Below are 19963 nucleotides of genomic sequence, written 5' to 3' on the forward strand. Positions count from 1 at the left end.
CTCGAGCTTTATCAATGCTGGAGACTCTCTCTTATCTAAAATCTCAGAATAGTCAATTTTAACAATTCAGTAAATTCAATATAGCATGAGAAATTGAAAACATCCATATTATGTGGGGGCACATCAGTGTTCATATTGAACTCCCGGCCTGCAATCTGAGGAAAATCCAGCAGCAGATGCATTAACTTGTGTTGCTGCTATTTCTCTAACAAAGTTTGAACTTGCTCAAAGATCACATATTCTTTATTATCAAAATAGTAACACTTTAAGAAGGCAATTTCAAATTTCTTGAGCAGCTGCTCTAGCCACTGTTAAACTATGTTCTCTATGTTCACAATATCTTTCTATACACCCATTATAGTGTGAATCTGCAAAGACCAAAGCCTACTCAACTTTGGCTAATGGATGTTACTCATATCCCTAGTTTTGGGAAGATAAAGTATATTCATGTCACAATAGATACATATTCAGGATTCATCTGTGCATCTGCCTTGACAAGGTTTTTATTTATTTATTTATTTATTTATTTATTTATTTATTTATTTATTTATTGGCTCATTAAGCAGTCTTACTGATTTGTACTGAATAGTAGAGAAAAGTATACCCTGGACATGATCTGCTTTTATGAATTATAATGTGATGTTAGTAATCACAGGGTCAGAGCCACAATCCTTGGCATGTACAGCTTGCTTTTAGAGCTTCCTTTGGCTGGGTTGAGGCAGACAGACTCCTGCTCTTGATGTCTTCACACTTTGATCAGAGTTCCATGCAGAAGTTCAAAGACGTTCTCCCCATCTTTTGCTTATAGATTTCATCAAACCTCTCATTCTGGGCCACAGTAAAGTGGTTCTTCCAATCACCCACAGTTCCTAAAAGACAAATCCCAGGTAGGAGCATCAGCCTCTGATTGACAAACTTTGTGTCCATGACTGGAGTGTGGAGTGCCCACACTGGAACTGTCCTGACAGGAGCCCAGTTCCTCATCACCTTACCCCTTCTGTCTGAATAAAAAGGGCTCTAGTTGTCTTTGTCAGGGGCACCAGCTTCTAAACCAAGTGGTCATTTATCTCAAGGTGACCCGGCTTGACTGTGGTACTTACATATACTAGATAGTCATACTTATAAAAAATAAACAAATGGTAGACATAAACATGCCAGCAGCTCTTAAGATGGTAAACTGGCCAAAGATCCTGGACATAAGAAAATACATAATGTGATATTTCATGTATATTCAATCTAAGAGAAAGCAAAATCAACCTACAGTGAGAGATGAAAACATTTTTCTCTGTAGGAAGAGATTTCCTTAAAAGGATATCACAGGATATTGCCCAAGGTGGTGGAATTGTTTCTTTGATTCATGTCCTGATTGCATAGTTTTCTTTGTTTATAAAAATTTATTGAATTGTAGAGTTAATTTCCATGAATTGATTTTTATATAGATAACATTGTTAGAATGAGATACTATTTTTCAACAAGTACTTGTTAAAAATAATTTTAGATAGGGAGATACTCTTTGTAATACCTATGATTCTTATGGAAATTATGTGGTTTGGTGAACAAAAAAATGTTCATTATAACATAGATCATATAATGTAAACATGGTATTTATAATTTCTATAATTAGAGAAATAATTTGATGACTAACAGTATCTATAAAGCACAAGTACAAACAGTGATATGTAGAGATCTGTGTTTCTTGCGCTGAAGAAACAGCTCAATTCTAGTAAACCAAAGTGTATAATGTAACCACAGTTTGTGTTATAGCCAACAGATTTCTGTCATGATATCTGTATTTGTGTTTCTATGGGCCAAAGTGAGCAAGCAAATAAGCAAACACACGTGTGTGCAAAGAGTGATGGATAAGGATGGGCTGGGAAAAGGCTATGTGTCAAATCCTCACCAGAGATTAAGGGAGAAAGAGGTGGAAGTGTTTGATTTTGTTTCAGGGCCTGTGATACTTGGTATATTGCAAGGACAATAAAATGAATTAACTCATATGCTAAAAGTAAAAGAAAAGATGTTCTGGAGCACTGTGTAAATGCCAGTCCTGGTTGCACTGGTGTGGAAAAGAAATATGTCTGCTAATGAGGCAGAGAGAGGGGCTTCACTCCATGTTTAGCTTCTTGCAGTGGGGTTTAGTGAGGATCTATGTGAAAGAGTATCGATTTAACAATTATTTAATGTACTAATTTAAAAACATTTTCCACTTAAAACTGGACCATCTGGACTGAACAGAATTCTTTCAAAATCTAGGAAGCATTAAGAGGCTGGGTCTCAGTAATACATGTTGAAAGTCCTGAAACTGTCATGAGTCACTCTTCATAGTCAAACTAATTTATGCGCAGAAGCTGAAACAGAAGCAGCAGCTATGGAATAGAAGAAAGGCACAGGAGTAAAAGACAGAAAGCATGCAAGTGGATACCAGCTATACTCACAACAGGTAGAGCTTTACATCAGAGTGGTTCCTTCCTAGTTCCAAGATCTCAGCTCTGATCAGTCTAACCTCAGGCAGGGTTCCCATTGCGGTGTGCACCAAGGATAGCTCTGGTCTTAGTTATCTGTAAGATGTACCTTGTAGAGTCTCTTGTATACTAGGAACAAATCTCTAGCCTTCTAAGAATCATAATATGTGGATTGTAGGGGGACTTTCTCAGAATTAGAGATAAAGAAGCCCCACAAACCTTTTCTCATGAAGGGAGAAATGGACTGGTCCAGGATAGATTTGGGGACTGTAGAACGATTTGTCATAGGATTCTCTTTCATTTTCTCAAATGACGTCTCCAGGACTATTTTATCCACCACATCTTCATCCAAATTCTTTCCCATAAACTGCATCACCTTCTGAATTTCTTGCTTTGGGTCCTGTGAGTGAGGATAACATTGAGTTGGACTAGAAGATAGTTTTCACACTATCACACTTTTCCAAACAACACTGTCAGGAATTTACTTACCCTCTTCATATCTTCATAGAAGAGGAAGAGAATCTGATATCTGTCTCGAATTTCCCACCATCCTTTCACATGGTCAAACCAGGATCCCCAACTTACTGTAACAGACAAGAACAGTTTTCATGTCCACAAACTTATGAGAGTCAGAAGAGTTGGGCAGTGTTTCTCTGTTGTTGTTGTTGCTGCTGCTGTTTTTGTTTCATTTTCTTTTGTTTTTTAAGTTAAAGTACATCAAAGAAGGCAAAAATCTGTATCAGATACATCTCAAGGATACTGAACTGCTTGATTCTGCTTGGTCATGTATTTTGTGTCAGTCTTGATGTTTTCCCTTAATATGATAATTAAAATAGCATCATGTTGATTATGCACGATCACCTGTACTACCATTATGACAGGGACACACAAGCTGAGGGAAGTCTATAGGCCAGGAATCCCCAAATAAAGGCTTTTGAAATAATCACAGGACACACTGGGGAATCGACTGTCACGGGGTAGCTCTCTCAACTTAGCATCTTTGGAGCAAGAACACAGGAGAAGGGGGTTGGAGGGGTGCAAAGTATTTTTATTTATTTACCTTTTCCATTGATGAAGGTTTCAAAATATTCATCCCAGGTGCCTGGATCTGGGAGCACCTGGCTCATCCTGTAGAAGTGGTAGTAGGAAACCATGCAGTCTTTAGCATTTCGAGCCACATAAAGGAACTTTGGAGAAGAAGAGAGGTGGGTTAAAGGGTCACAAAAACTCAAAGTTCTGAGTTCTTGCTCTGGCTGAGTCCTCTTGGGGGACGCTCAGCTCTACTGCCCTGGCAGCAAGACTCAGACGAGAGCATTGTTGCCAATTATGCTACGTCCAGCCCAGCCATAACTTATTAATGGTTATCTCAAGTCTTGATTTCCCTCTTGTTATCAGGAGTAAACTCTTCCTCTAGAAACTCTGACCTGTTACCCAGCTAAGAAGCCATCTTGGTTTCTGAGGGAAAGCAATAGCTCCACCTGGTGTTTTGATGTGGAGCAGCACCATGGATCCTACTTGCTGTGAGCACAAACCTTTGTCTATGATGACCATTCTTTAATCTGTGTGGTTTCACATAGAATAAACAAATGCCAGGTGCATTTGAATAAGGGCCCTGCTGGGAGACCTTGTCACCTTGCTAGACATCTAGCCCATAATTTCTCCAAGTCAACATGCTGCTGCGCTCCAATGGAAAGAATTTTCTAAAGTGCTGGTTTAATTTTTTTTCACTTGAATTCTTGTACTTTGTACCTCAGGTTGCCTTTCACCTCAGTATTGCCTGACATTTTATGAATGTCTTCTTTCCATTTCATGTATGTGAGTTCAAGCCATATCACATGACTCTCACCTTTCCTCAGCCCTCTTTAATTCCATTTCCAAGTTCATATACTTCTCTATTCAGATGCACAGAGGCTGGGAGTTAGGCTAGTTCTGGTTTTTAATTTTCAGTGTTTTATATATAAATCTCTAAATATGTATATATAATATATACATATATATGCAATTATAAACCACCATTTCTTTATTTGATGATTTGACTTAAAATCACATCTTATTTCTTTATGTCATTTTTGATAAAGATATTTATTTTTACAGCATTAACATTTTCTTATTTTTGCATATAACAGGTTTGTCAGAAGTTTTTGGAGCTAACTCTGGCTATTCTTTAGCAGACGCCCTTATGATAGACTCTGCCCTTATGTTTGCTGTAAGTTATGATCATGATCACTGGTAATCTGAGGATCTGAGCTGAGATGACTCTTCAGATAAGATTCCTATGCATTTCTGTTAGGTATACTGGTGTTTCTGGCACTGGGGTCATCTTATGCTGACTTTCATGCAGTGTCCTGGTCAAGAAGAGGGAATTAATTTTAAAACCTTTGAGAGATGACTCAAGGCTACCCAGAAGCCTGACCCAAATCCCTGATCTCCTTTACCACCTGCAATGTACACTATATTGGTAAACTGCCTTCTGCTGTTTGAATTCACTAAGAAGCTGGCTCTGGAAGTGGGGTTACTCCACACACACTTCAACACCAAGCATGTTTTTCTAAGTGCTCTCAAGATCCCTTATCTGGGAAGAGACTACTCCACTAACTCTGTGACAGAAAGGGAGGAGAACAGCAAAATAGTCCAAGTAAACCTTTTGTGTTACAGAGAACATCTGGAAGGTGACCTATTTCCTACAGGTGTTATTTGTTTAGCCAATTGGGAAAGAGATGCTAGAAGATCAGCTCTTAGACATAGACAGAAAGCTCAGTGTTAAATTCCAGCTGATGCTTAACTTCCTCAGTCAGTTTCTGGAAAATGTTGTGAGCACAGGATCTGTTGATGTTGACACTCTTGATGGGTAAGCTGACTGGCTGTCCTAATGGAGATTCATCAGTAGTTTTGCTAGATGTTTGTGAGTCCTACCTTTATAATGTTATGTTCCAGCTGTGATTTGTCCCTTGACCAGGAAGCCTCACCCAGGGGCACACTATACCGTGCATGGCACTCTCTCTGCTGGGAACACCAGCTTACAGACTCAAGAGAGCTTGCCCAGTCAGTTTCTGCTTTCAGGACCTGATTTGTTATATTTCTGTCTTTCTGTCTATCTCTCCCATCCTTCTGTCTGTCTGCTGCTTCCTATGTATTCTTTTTCTTTGGCTTGCTATATATACTTCATAAACTCACTAATTCAAAACTAAAAATATAGCCATTGAAGATTATTCTCTGTACTACAGAGCTCAACTCCTCCACCTGCGTATACATGGAGGCTGCTGGCCCATGGCATCTCTGCTCTCCCGCCTCGTTCTCTGATCTTCGTGTGCTTGAGCTGTGTTACAGCCCATGTCAAACAGTAAAGCTAACGTTGCTGAATTACCCAGGGCATCAAATACCCATGTACAGCTCCAGGCTAATTGTGCTTTTCTTATTTTTTTTCCACTTTATTTCTTGTAACTTAAGCATTTTTCACAACTTATTTTATCTCAGTTGGACAATGTCAAGAGGTGTTTCTCAGTGGTTTTCTGACAGCTGGTCTCAGTATTGCCAGGAATAGAATTGTCATTCCTCACCCAGCTTTACCAACAGTAGACAAGTCATTTGATCATGGGAGTCCCAACTATACTCCTGCTATCAAGAAATATTTTAATACTTTTAAAATAATCCTTAAATTTTAAATTATGTAATAATTTTATTTATATTGATGTTTTGCCTGCTTATATGAACATGCCAAATGCACATGCAGTATCCACAGAAACCAGAAGAGGGCATCAGATCTCCTTCAACTCAAGTTTCAGACAGCTGTGAGCCTCCATGTGGGAGCTAGCACACTGAGCCTGTGTCCACTATAAAGACAGCCAATGCTCTTTACCACTGAACCATCTCTTCAGTCCCTTTTTTACTTTCTTTCTCTATTTCTCACTTAGAAAAAGAATACCCTTAGAAGAGCTATCCCTCATCCTGGGATCTCAGCTCCATCCACTGCAGGGTTATTCTTCCCTTGTACACTCCTACCGTGGTCCAGCATCCTTAATGTGTCAGGAACATACTAGACAAGACACTAGGGTACATAACATAGTCCTAGAAAAAAGTGAAACAGGACTGTAGGCTGCTGAGACGGCAGCCAAGCCTCCTCTGTGGCTCCACTAGGATCTACCCTTTGAACAGCAGTCCTCTGCACTTGATCTGCTCAGTCTTGTTTGTGCACCATTCCATACGTCCTCCTATAGTCTTCAGCCTGTGGTTACTGCTCCCACTCCCAGTCTGCTTCACTGAAGAGCAGATGATCTCCAACACCTCAGTCCGGCCTCTGCCTTCACATCAGATTTGAAAGCATCCAGGGAAACACCCTACTATGTCTAGCCTGGTGTTTGACGTTACTGCAGAGTATTAGGTCTCAGAGGTAGATGGTAGATAGTGCTGAGGAATGTATTCTCACCCAGGCTCTGGAGGGCTGGATCTCTGTGCTGCCTGCTCCAACCCCTATGAGAACTATTGCTGCTTACCTTACAGTTGTTTGACCAGAAAGATGGTGGCAGCAGCTGGGTGGGAAGATGGGTCCTTAATATCCTTGGAGCTGGCATCTCATTGGCTTTGTCCACACCTGTAAAGGAATTCAGGAGATGACTGCACAGTATGTCCAGCACGTGAAAATATCCACTCCAGGTGCTGCTCAGAGAAGCCATCCACACATAGATTCTCCTATTTTTGCCTTTGGGGGTCAGCGAGAGCCTTAGAAAGATTATTGGTATTGCTTTTGTGTTTGTAAGTTTACATAAATTAAGAGCTGAATTTTAGCTTTGAGTGAATTTACTGTCAGTTTTTACAAGATAAGATGGAGACTTAGATAAATGTGTGTTATTAAGAAAATCCAAACAAGACTGCTCCTCAGAACAGCCTCTGCTTCCCAGGTGCAGACTTTTTCTTCTATAAAGGAATCAGCAAAGCCCACTAAAAACTTAAATGTTCTTATATCTAAACCCTCAGAATAAGAGATTTTCTGGGTCCTCAAATTTTGGGAGGAAGAAAGAATTCATTCTTTGCTCTTTAAGAAAATTTAGAGGCTCAAGCTACCAGTCACAAGAAGATCAGAAAGTCACCAAGGGCAACACATCTCGCACCTGTGTAGTGTGTTCAACCTCAATAAATGTGCCTGATATGTTTCACCAGAGTCATACATTCCAACCCTGGGATCTCTATTCCTCCTTCTCCTCTTCTTCCTTCCTCTGCTACTGTATAGGAATCAGAAACAGCCAAGGTTCATGAAACCCCCAATTCCTCTGAGACCTATAAGAACGGACTTCCCTCATTCTACCATGTTTCTTGAGTCTCATCAGAGTCCTTTCATCTGTTATTTGTCTGTATGGTTCATGGGGTTAACAATACTTCTAACAAGATTTTCATCTTGAAGCAAACTCCCCTTAGTGTCCCTCTCAACACTCAAAGCCTTTTATGGGAACCTAAAGGAATTCAGTCTATTGTGTTGAGGATGATTAGCTGGAAGCCAAGAAAAACCAAATTTGTTTCACTGAGTCAGAGCCAGTCAGGAACAGAGAGCAGGTTCTTTCCCCTCCCTGCCAGCCAGAGCCAAACCTCCTCTCTGATTCTGTGCAGTGATGTTTCTTCCTTGCTGACACATGATGTATAATTTTTGCACCTCTATTTACAAGCCTTATAAGGACTTGCTCTGTGAATCATTGAGTTAAACTGGGGTAAGGGGAAATAAAGATATGTCAAACTCTCCCTAAGGTCTTTCCTTTAATCTAAGAAGCAGATTTTTCAAGTAATGCCAGTGGAGAGCTTAGAGAATTAATCCCAAGTTGCTTCAAGGATTAGTGTGAATTGATGCTGTTAGGTTGCACATTTGAATCTGGACTGTGATTCTCCCAAAAATGGTAAAGATTCTCTTATATGAATAATCAGAAAGCCTGTAACACAAAGAGTGGAGATAGTTGAAAAATTAAAAATAATTACTACTAATAAGTGCCATTTAAGTATAAATGTACAGCAGGAGGGCATGATTTTTTTAAATTTTTTTCTTTATTAATATATTTTTTATTTACATTTCAAATGATTTCCCCTTTTCTGGGTCCCACTCCCCGCAAGTCCCATAAGCCCTCTTCCCTCCCAAGAGAGCATGTTATGAAGTTACATTGTGCCTTTGTTCTATGACGTGAGGTTTGGAAGGTGACCAGCTATAATGCTTACTTTCCATTGTCAACTTGACTGGACCATGAACTATATCTCTGGGTGTGTGTTTCCATAATGGGGTTTTCAGAAAGACTCAACCACAGAGTATCAGCAGCCCAATGAGAAATTAAATAAATAGAAAAGGGTGAATAGCATTAGCATCCATCTCTGCTCGCTTAGTATAGACTCCATGTGATCAGTGGTTTCAAGCTTCATGACATTCATAAATGTGTCCTGAAATTTGAACATCAAGCTTAAAATCCCTAAAATGCAAAGCTTAATGGACCATTCTGAAGGAAATTTGGAAGAGCACTGTGCCAAAAAAGAGTAGATAGTGGAGGCTCACTCTTGACGGTGTAGAATTGCTCTATCGAGAGCTGAGCTGGACGTTATTATATCGTATTTTGGTGAAGAATCTGGCCACATACTGCTCATTTCCTAGAAATTTGAGTGAGGTTGAACTCACAGATAAGGGGCTATGTGTTTAGCAAAGAAATCTCAACTAGAAAGTGTCATGTTAGAGTTAGTGCTCATGGGTGGTATTTGGTTAACAGTGAAAGAGGGCAAGAAAAACAGAAAGTAATGAGAAGTGTGGAAGAAGAAGAAGAAGAAGAAGAAGAAGAAGAAGAAGAAGAAGAAGAAGAAGAAGAAGAAGAAGAAGAAGAAGAAGAAGAGGAGGAGGATGGGGGAGGGGTAAGGGTAAGGGGAATGAGAGGAAGAGAAGGAGGAAGAAGAAAAGAAAGAAATGTGACTTGAGTTAAGGTTTACAGAAGGCAGAGCAGAAGCGGCTGTGAGTTAGACATGCTCCTGGGGACCAGAGTGAAGAGGTGTTCCAAGGAAGAAAAGCTGAAGAGGCTGTGTTGACATCTGCCCTCTCTGACCACTGCAGCTGTGCCCAGTGACCCCCTGTTAAGATTGAGACTGATAATTCTGGCCTTCAGAAAGTCAGAACACAATACATAAAGTTGTGTCTATCTGGAAGATGAAACATTTGCCATCTTAAGAAAGGATGAGAGAATAAAACATTTACGGATAGAGGGAATCTGGGAAATTTCTCTGTGCCTCCCTTGGCTGTGATACATGAAAATAGCCTTCTTTAAAAGTGAGGAAGCATGCACTATCCTCTTATTACCTGCAAATGCTTCATATCAGTTTCATTACCTTCACAGGCTTTATATCTCAATGTCTAATTGATCTAGAAGTTAAGGTATTATAGATAGGAAATGTTCTAACAGATCAATAGGAAGGAGGAAACAAATCCTATGAAGGAGAGTTAAAGTAGATAACTGGGAAGACTACACCAACTAAAATCACAGTTGGGATATTCTGTACTGAGGTAGACAACTCACAGAAAGGCTGGACCAGGAGTGGGACTACAAAGCAAATGTCCACCTATACAGTCAAGGATTTCTAGAGACAGGAGAGCTAGACATGCAAAAAGGATAGGCTGACATGAAGACATTCCCTAGCCTGGGTTACAAGTTCCTAAGTATATCTGATCAGGAGCTTTCTGTCTTGAAACATTTGAATGAATTTATCAAAGCCAGATAACAACTGTTCCAGGAGTACCATAGTCACCACTAGAATGGTCCTGACTTCTCCAACAGCAATTTCAAGGGTTCCAAAGTTTCTCTTAACATCACTCTGTAATGTGATGACTTAAGATTGGTCCCTACTCCTGATTTCTGTCTTCTGGTTGTCCTTGTGAACTTTCTCTCATGTATGAAAAGAAAAATCATCTGGTTAACTATTTATTTCAACTGAGCAAGGTAATTGCCTCTTGGTGTGTGTGTGTGTGTGTGTGTGTGTGTGTGTTCACATGTGTGTATGCATACACGTCTGTGTATGTGTGTGGTGTGTATGTGTGTGTGCATGCATATGTGTGTGCATGTGTGTGTGTGTGTGTGTGTGTGTGTGTGCACATGTTGAATCATTGGACATTGTCCAGAAAGCACTTGGTTATAAAAGGGTAGAGTACTAAGAGCAAAGGGGTGTGAACTGCTGGTGAGGAGAGTTCTATACCTTCTTCTGTTCTATAGTTACATGTGACCAGAGAAAAGGGATACTAAAAAAAAATAAGGCAGAATTTTACCTCCATATGCATCTATATTCCTTGCTGATTCACATTTGGTAGAAACAGAGAAAAGAAAAGAGATGAATCTGGGAAGAGCGGTACATGTATTTAACCCAACACTCAGGAGGCAGAAACAGGAGAATCTCTGTGAGCTCAAGGCCAGCCTAATATACATCATGGATTCCAGGACATCCAGAGTTGTGTAAAGAGATGCTGTTTAAAATAACAAAGAAGAGGGGAAGGGGGAGAGACAGAGGGACAGGAAAGACAAAAAGAAGATGAAGAGACAAGGACAAAGGTAAGACAAGAGAGGAACATATATGGAGCCAGGGTCTCTTACCTGAAGGCTGGGGTGGCCGTGCCCACTCAATAAAAGGGTGCCGGTGTTGAATGATGGCTCTCCGGCACTTCTCTACATCCCCATTCTGCTCAATCATGTCCACGATTTCTTGAATCCATGTTGTCCCTGGGGAGACCATAAAGATTAAGAGTCAGAAACCTATTAGTCTTCAAGCATACTAATGAAGGGGTATGGGTGCAGATGTTGGCTTCACCTTCTGCTCTTATAGGAGACTTCAGATCTCTGTGAAAGGTGGAAGAGTAGAGTCAAATCTCACCTCTTCCAAAGAAAAATGAATGGTAGAGGAGAGTAGGATTCAAAAATTCCAGGGAAAACATTTGAGGTGGCGCCCATTGTGGGACAAAAGGGCCAGATTTTCATTGTTGGAAGTTCTAACTTAGGCGAGGAGTTCAGCTAGCTCGGAGAGTGAGGCTGGGGCTATTACTCTACCAGGTTACCTGATTTAGGGTAAGTACAAATGAGGAGGTCATCTGGCTTGGCCTCGAAGGTCTGAATCTGATTCCAGTTGTCCACAGTTGAAGCCTGCAGTGGGATCCCTGCTACCTCTTTCAGTTGTGTTTGTTTGTTCAATTCTGGGGTCAGGGCCATGATGTCTCAGGGAGGAGGGTCCAGTCCCTGTGAGAAAAGATCAGAATGGAATTCTTAAAGTGCTGTGATAAAGCATGCACAACATGAAAATGACTCAACTATCATAAGTGGATGGCTCAGCGGCATTGACAATATTCCTGCTGCTCATCCATCATCACTGTCCATGTCCTGAAAACTTTTCACTTTCCTAGATGAAAACTAGGAGCCCATTAGTGCTAAAGCTCTGTTCTCTGGTACCTGGTTACCATTATTTCCCTTTTTTATCTCCTTAAACCCTAGATGCTTTAGAGAAGTAAATTCATTTTGTCCTTTTGTGAATGGTTACTTTTATATAGTTGAAAATTCTTAAGGAGTGGCTGTATTGTGGCATGCAAGCAGATTTTCTTTTCTTTTTTATTAGATATTTTCTTTATTTACATTTCAAATGTTATCCCATTTCTTGGTTTCCCCTCTGAAAATCCCTTATCCCATCCCTCCTCCCCCTGCTCACTAACCCACCCACTCCCACTTCCCTGACCTGGCATTCCCCTACACTGGGGCAATGAGCCTTCACAGGTCCAAGGGCCTCTCCTTTCATTGATGTCCAATCAGGCCATTCTCTGCTACCCATGCAGCTGGAGCTATGGTTGCCTCCATGTGTACTCTTTGGTTGGTGGTTAAGTCCCAGGGAACTCTGGGGTACTGATTGGTTCATCTTGTTGTTCCTCCTATGGGGCTGCAAACCCCTTCAGCTCCTTGGGTCCTATCTCTAGTTTCTCCATTGGGGACCTTGTGCTCAGTTCAGTGGTTGGCTGAAAGCATCCCCTCTGTATTTATCAGGTACTGGCAGGGACTCTCAGGAAAGAGCTATAGCAGGCTCCTATCATCTAGCACTTATTGGCACCCACAATAGTGTCTGGGTTTGGAAACTGTATAGGGATGGATCCCCAGGTAGGGCAGTCTCTGGATGGTCTTTCCTTCAGTCTTTGCTCCACACATTGTCTCTGTTTTTTGTCCCATGGGTATTTTGTACCCCTTCTAAGAAGGACCAAAGTGGGCTAGAGAGATGGTTAGGAGCACTGACTGCTCTTCCAAAGGTCCTGAGTTCAAATCTCAGCAACCACATGATGACTCACAGTCATCCATAACGAGATCTGACGCTCTCTTCTGGAGTGTCTGAAGACAGTGTACTTACATATAATAATTAAATAAATCTTTTTTTTAAAGGAACAACGTATCCACAGAACTAGACAAGGCTGCCCACTCTCTCCATACCTATTCAACTTAGTACTCGAAGTCCTAGCTAGAGCAATTAGACAACAAAAAGAGGTCAAAGGGATATAAATTGGAAAGGAAGAAGTCAAAGTATCACTATTTGCAGCTGAAATGATAGTATACTCAAGTGACCCCAAAAATTCCATCAGAGAACTCCTACAGCTGATAAACAACTTCAGCAAAGTGACTGGATATAAAATTAACTCAGTGGCCTTCTTCTACCCAAAGACTTTTAAAGGTTGAGAAAGAAATTAGAGAAATAATTCCATTCACCATAGTCATAAATAGTACATAATACCTTGGTGTTACTCTGACTAAACAAGGGAAAGATCTGTATGACAAGAACTTTAAGTCTCTGAAAAAAGAAATCAAATAAGACCTCAGAAAATGGAAAGATCTCCCATGCTCATGGATCGGCTGGATTAATATAGTCAAAATGGCCATCCTGCCAAAAGCAATCTACAGATTCAATGCAATCCCCATCAAAATTTCAACACAATTCTTCAATAAAGCTAGAAAGAGCAATTTTCAAATTTATCTGGAATAACAAAAAACCCAGGATAGTGAAAACTATAATCAACAATTAAAGAACTTCTGGAGGAATCACAATCCCTGACCTCAAGCTGTACTACAGAGCAATTGAGATTAAAAACTGCGTGGTACTGGTACAGAGACAGACAGGTAGATCAACTGAATAGAACTGAAGACCCAGAAAGGAGTCCACCATGTAATAAGGATACATGCTCTACTATGTTCATAGCAGCCCTATTTATAATTGCCAGATGCTGGAAAGAACCCAGATATCCCTCAACAGAAGAGTGGATGCAAAAAATGTGGTATATCGACACAATGGAGTACTATTCAGCCATTAGAAACAATGAATTCATGAAATTCTTATGCAAATGGATGGAGCTAGAAAACATCATACTAAGTGAGGTAACCCAGACTCAAAAGGTGAATCATGGTATGCACTCACTAATAAGTGGATATTAACCTAAAAAAACTGGAATACCCAAAACATAATCCACACATCAAATGAGGTACAAGAAGAAAGGAAGAGTGGCCCCTTGTTCTGGAAAGACTCAGTGAAGAAGTATAGCGAAAAACCAGAACGGGGAAGTGGGAAGGGGTGGGTGGGAGGACAGGGGGAGAGAAGGGGGCTTATGGGACTTTCGGGGAGTGGGGGGCTAGAAAAGGGGAAATCATTTGAAATGTAAATAAAAAATATATTGAATAAAAAATAAAATAAAAAAAAAAAAAGAAAGGAGTCCACACACCTCTGGTCAAAGGAGCTAAAACCTTTGAAAGGAGCTAAATCTTTGACAAAGGAGCTAAAACCATCTAGTGGAAAAAACACAGATTTTCTTCTGTTAATGCTGACTTTTATTGCATGCCTGCTTGTAGTGTGGTTTGTTTATCCATTTCCCTGTTCATGGTTGCTCAGAGTGCCTACTTTCAACTATTGTGCTATAAACACAATGCACCAATATCTAAGCTTCTATGTTCATAATTTTGGGTTCATAACTCAGTGCAGATGTGTAAGATAGTATGTTCACATTTTTGAGAAATTTTCATGGAACTTTTCTACAGTGGCTGTATCATAAGAGGTCCGCCAGCAGTGTATAGTACTCTCTGATTGTCACTGACGTGTATCTCCCTTAAATATCTATCCCAATAGATTTGTTTTACTTTTCCTTCATGACTAATGGTGAATATCTTCTCATGTGCTTACATTCTACTTCATGTCTTTCTCGGCGTGCACAATTTTGCACTGTTTGCAGTTGGTTGCTATACCTAGAAACTGATAAATATACAAATAGAGGGGTAGGAGGAATGCGCCTCTATTATTCAAGAGAAAGTTACTATTGAAGTTTCAAAAGACGTCCACTACTGCTGCTCAGTGACGGCTTCAGTGCTACACTAAGCACCTTTATTATATTTATTATAATTTTTAAAAAATTTTTTACTTAACTCAAGCCAGAGAACATTAGCAGAGAAGGGTTTTATGGAAAGTTTAACAGTAAACAATTGCTAGAAATTAAGTAAAGGAAAGTAGCTCAGCCAGTCCAGTGAGTGAAAGAAAGGAAAACTGTGCCCAGAATGGCCAGACCAGCTATCAGAGTGAGAGATTCCCAGAGAAAGCTGAGTTCTCTAGAATGGATACAGTGCTTTTAGAAAATGATAACCTGGTTCTTCTTGAAAGCACTTCAAATATGAGCAGCAGCTAGAGTTGTAGTATGGCAGAGAGGGTGGACTTCTCATAAAACTCTGAGATGTGATTTAATCAACTTCAGCAGAGGAAAACAGAATATTGCCATCTCCCTTCCCTTTCTTTTTTCAAGGGTGAGAGTGAGTAGGGTTGTTCTACATATCTCAGGATGGCCCATTGTTCACTGTGTAGCCCAGACTAGCCTTGGATTCACAATCCTTCTGCTTCAGTCTCCTTGGTTCTGAAGTGACAAGTGTAAGCTACCTCGCTTGGTTTGGAGCATTGGCATTTCTAACATACTTTCTATGTTAGGCCCTTCTCTAAATTCTTCCTTCCCTTTTAATTCATGTCACAATTTTAGCATGAGTAATAATTATCCCTCTAAATATCAGAAGCCTTACAAAACACTAAATCAATGGCTTCTTCATGACCTCAGCTAGACCAGAAATCTCATCATACTTCTTTAAAAATTGCCTCATTTTAAGTTGTAGGTGTGCAATGAAATTTAAGACACTCCTGCAATAAGCCCATACTCACAAAGGAAACTAGCACAGGAATTGTTATTACTCAATGTATTTTTGTCCATTTCAAATGTAAAATTTGGTATCCAATATAACAGTTCCCAAAGACATTCTCATTTGGAATTCCAATAGATCTTTGGTGGTGGATGTGGGAGTCCTCAAAGTGTACTGATGATGCAGTTCCCACTATCAGCTCAGAGACAGAGGGGAATAGACGTCAAGGCCTTTAGAAGCTGAAGGCAAAGCAGAGGCAGCAGCCTCAGTCCTTCACCTGCATGACAGAACTGAAAGCTGATGTCCAGCAGGTGAACTGAAGAGGGATGCTTTCCCTGATCCTCCAGGAGGGCAGTGTGGCACCTTCATTTTACCCAGCAGCTCTAATCTCCTCAGACTTCTGACCAGCAACAGTTAAAGTGACCAGCAGGGTATGATGGCGAGCAACGTGAGGGAAGCTCGCAGAAAGACTGTGAGTTTGAGGCCAGTCTAGGTTACAGTAAGACTATTTCAAAGCATGAAACCTGTGGGTCTGGAAAGCTATGCCATCTGGGGAGCCAATCCAGAGCAAAAGTAAGGTTGATGTGTCCAAGCCCTAAAAGATCTCGTCCTGAGACCAGCAGGAGTAGGACCGTTTTCTTCCTTCCTCTGCCTGCACGCCCTGTGCACATAACCCCTATGATTCACACCTCTGCCACCCTTGTTAGTCATATAGCCTAACAATGGCCAAATTACAGATTAAATTTTCTCTCTCTCTCCCTATAAGGATATGACCAGGAAGCAGATATTCTTCTGCATATAAATGAGCATTCCCAGCACCTGGACACTGGCCAGTAATGTGACCAACACTCTGAAAACCCCTATTTACTCCTCTTAGTACCCCCAATAAGAGAGAGCTATTTCACTGAAAACCATCTCTGAAGAAGGCTATTTATCCCCTTGCATTCACGCCACCTAAGACCCTATGAAATCCACCACCAGAGTAAGCTTCATTCCTTTCAGTCCTCCCCAGTGCACAATGGTACCTGGATACCCCAAGGGCAGAAGCAGACCTATCTGGCACAAAGCAAAATAAGAATAAAGCAAAAATTTTGAATTAATCAACTCATCCTTTTTTTTTCTAAACAGTCTTGCTATATAATATCAAGTACACCAGGTTGGCCACAAACTTGTCAGTATCCTGCCTCTGCCTCTGCCTCTGCCTCTGCCTCTGCCTCTCTGCCTCTCTGCCTCTCTGCCTCTCTGCCTCTCTGCCTCTCTGCCTCTCTGCCTCTCTGCCTCTCTGCCTCTCTGCCTCTCTGCCTCTCTGCCTCTCTGCCTCTCTGCCTCTCTGCCTCTCTGCCTCTGCCTCTCCCTCTGTCTCTGCCTTTGCCTCCAAAATGCTGTTTATAGACATGTACTACCGAATCGTATTATGTCATTTTAAACTGCTCAATTTGTGAGCATCAGAAAACTATTAGTATAAACTAATATTGCAAAAGCATTGTTGGATATGATGAATTGCACTGTGTGCCTCCACATTCACATGTTGAGATCGAATCTCCATTCCGTAGAATGTGACAGTTTGAGACAGGGCCCTAAAGACATGATTAAATTGAGATGAGACTCCAATTCTATCATATTGGGGTTTTACTTAGAAGAGATTTAGGCCCTTAGGGAAACACCAGGGGATGTACACAGGAAACATCATGTGTAGACATAGTAAAAGATGCCCCCCTGCAAGCAGAGGAAAAGGCCTTGAGAAACCATACTGGCTAACACCCTGATCTGGGACTTTTGTGGGAAATTTTTTGAAATTGAGAAGACTAGGATGATCTATTCAAGTTCAGAAACCAAATGTTTTATTGAACATTGGAAAAATAAAGGAAATTAATTATTTCTTAGTGTTCCTTTGTTACTTGATGAAATCTTACTAGGTTTAGAGTTATGGCCTGGAGGTAAGGACAGAAAATCTTCAATTGACAGAAACCAGCTCTGTAATAGAGTTTGTATGATATACAAGTAGAGATGAGGGGCTGGGTGAGGCCATGGAAGTATGTAAAGTGAGTCAGGTAGGGGCTGATGTATGGCTCTATAGTAGAGGTTTGTCCAGTGTGCACCATTCCCAGTTTGACAATGTTGGGAGGGGTAGAGGTTTCTTAATGTTTGATCTTATACTGATGCAAAAGCCATAGGCACTCAGCTGAAATCAGATTCTCAGGTTTGCATATGTTCCCAGAATTGGAGTTCATGTGTGGCGCAAACCTCCCTTCTGCTGCTGAGCAGAAGCAGTGATCACAGGGAAAGAACTGACTGCAGTCTCCTGGACTGCTGAGCACTGGTGCCTGGCAGGTTGGGTACATCCGATGCTTAGAATGAGGACACGTTCTACCTCTGAAAACCTCATGGTTAAGAAGGTCAAGAAGCACACAGGTGGAAAGATGGCCCAGAGCATGTAGAACATGAGAGAAAAAAAAGCTCTTTTGGCTTCTATGTATAAGTTGCCTCAGCTATGGTCACTGCTTTTTTTAGAATAGGGCAGATAGACACACAGACATTCCCAGGCAGCCTCCTTTTCATCCTGTAAGACCAGGTCCTTGTGGCTTTATTTGTAAAACAATCTCTAGTCTTTTCCATAGAGTTAACCTTTCATTTTGCTTTCAGAGACAGATCTTCACATTGTCCTCCAGATAGGTTTTGAAATCATAGCAGTCCTCCACCTTCAGCTGCAAGGGGTTCTAACTTTGCATGTGAACTTTACAGATCTTATGCCATGGTGCTATGGTTACTTGCTTATGTAAGTAACCTCCTTATGCAGGAGAAATGGTCCAGTCCCTTTTATAGGTCTAGTTTGAGTGGTTGCCAAAGAGTTAGACAAAAGGAGGTTCTGGTGTGGTGAAGAAATAGTCATAGCCAGAGAAGTCCAGTTGGCTAGCAATAGTTGAGGCTTTGTCAGAGAAAAGTTCAGGGTGCATGAAGAGATGGTATCTTGGAGAGGTGTTTCTAAGTTGAACACAGCCAGTGTTGGCTTAACATGCTTTGTATTATTTTTCTTAGGTTTCTTGGGACTTAGAATCTTTCTGACTTCAGTTACTCTACTTACACATTAGCACGTGTATGACTGAATACTAAGAACATACAGAGACAAAGTATGGAGCAGAGACTGAAGGAAAGGCCATCCAGAGACTGCCCACCTGGGGATCTATCCTATATGCAGACACCAAACACTATTGCATATGCCAAGAAACACTTGCTGACAGGAGCCTGATACAGCTGTCTCCTGAGAGACTCTGCCTGAGCCTGACTAATACAGAGGTAGATGCTCTTAGCCAGCTGTTGGACTGAGCATGGGCTCCCCAATGGAGGAGTTAGAGAAAGGATTGAAGGAGTTGAAGGCGTTTATGATCCCATAGGAAGAACAACACTATCAACCAACCAGACCACCCCCACCCCAGAGCTCCCAGAGACTAAACCACCAAAAAGAGTACACATGGAGCAACCCATGGCTCCAGCCGCATATGAAGCAGAGAATGGCCTTGTTGGACATCAATGGGAGGAGAGGCACTTGTTCCTGTGAAGGCTCGATGCCCCAGTGTAGGGCAATGCCAGAGCAGGGAAGAGTGAGTGGGTGGGTGGGTGAGCACCCTCATAGAGGCAGGGGGAGGGAGAATGGGATAGGAAGTTTCCAGAGGGGAAACCAGGAAAGGGGATAACATTTGAAATATAAGTAAATAAAATATCCAATAAAATAATAATAATAAAAAGAACATACACCATCAAGTAGGCCAAATATTTCAGATAAGCTGTGTTCTTACCTTCAAGCTCTTGTTGGTAAGCCGAAAGCTGGACTGCCCAGTGTTCAGTGAGTACAAAAGTACATTGAGAGAAGGAGCAAAGTATTTCTGGTGTATGGGAAGCACAGAGGCTCAAATTTTACTGTGCCAAAAGTACCCAACCTTTAGCAATCAATCTCAAAGGCTCTGCACTCAGTGTGATCAGCTAGAGCCTTAATCAGCAGAGTTGAGACTACAAGGAACAAACCTTGGCGTCGGCCCAATGAGGAAGTAACTGTCACTGTACAGTGATCGCTCGTCTAGGAATCTCCTCTACTTTGAGTGCTTACAGACCCAAGGCTGTTTAAACAAATGCACGGAGGCAAACACACTGCTCTTCCCACTCTAAGACCACCTGACTCTCCACTATGTGGAAGTTCCTGGCTTTGTAGTAGAGTCCCCATGCTCTTGCTGATTGGTCTCCTTTCTCTCTAGTGAACCCTATAAAACAGGAAAAAACTGGGGTGTAGCCATGCTTATGATTCAGAAAGAAAAATCCCCCAAAGCTGCCATA

The 19963-nt window shown here is 41.2% G+C and overlaps 1 protein-coding gene across 1 annotated transcript; it reads right to left on the reverse strand.

Annotated features, from left to right (window-relative positions):
- Positions 1-751: 751 nt before the first annotated feature.
- Positions 752-19610, reverse strand: LOC127692268 (sulfotransferase 1C2). Its single transcript, XM_052192464.1, has 8 exons — positions 19432-19610; positions 11509-11686; positions 11051-11176; positions 6953-7050; positions 3523-3649; positions 2952-3046; positions 2682-2862; positions 752-869 (listed from the first exon to the last, which is right to left on the reverse strand). Exons 2-8 carry the CDS (start codon positions 11657-11659, stop codon positions 757-759), a joined length of 891 nt encoding a protein of 296 aa, XP_052048424.1. The 5' UTR covers positions 11660-11686; positions 19432-19610; the 3' UTR covers positions 752-756.
- Positions 19611-19963: the final 353 nt, after the last annotated feature.

The sequence above is a fragment of the Apodemus sylvaticus genome, chromosome 9 (genome assembly GCF_947179515.1).
Source record: "Apodemus sylvaticus chromosome 9, mApoSyl1.1, whole genome shotgun sequence".
NCBI classification, from domain to species: Eukaryota; Metazoa; Chordata; class Mammalia; order Rodentia; family Muridae; genus Apodemus; species Apodemus sylvaticus.

What these genes read in the sequence shown, in the direction of transcription:
- LOC127692268 (XM_052192464.1), bottom strand. Translation starts at nt 11,659, where the DNA reads ATGGCCCTGACCCCAGAATTGAACAAACAAACACAACTGAAAGAGGTA. An exon ending in AACCTTCATCAATGGAAAAG is followed by an intron (nt 3,047 to 3,522) that starts GTAAATAAATAA and finishes TGTCTGTTACAG; the next exon opens with TAAGTTGGGGATCCTGGTTT. An exon ending in TTCTCCCTTCATGAGAAAAG is followed by an intron (nt 870 to 2,681) that starts GTTTGTGGGGCT and finishes TTTGTCTTTTAG; the next exon opens with GAACTGTGGGTGATTGGAAG.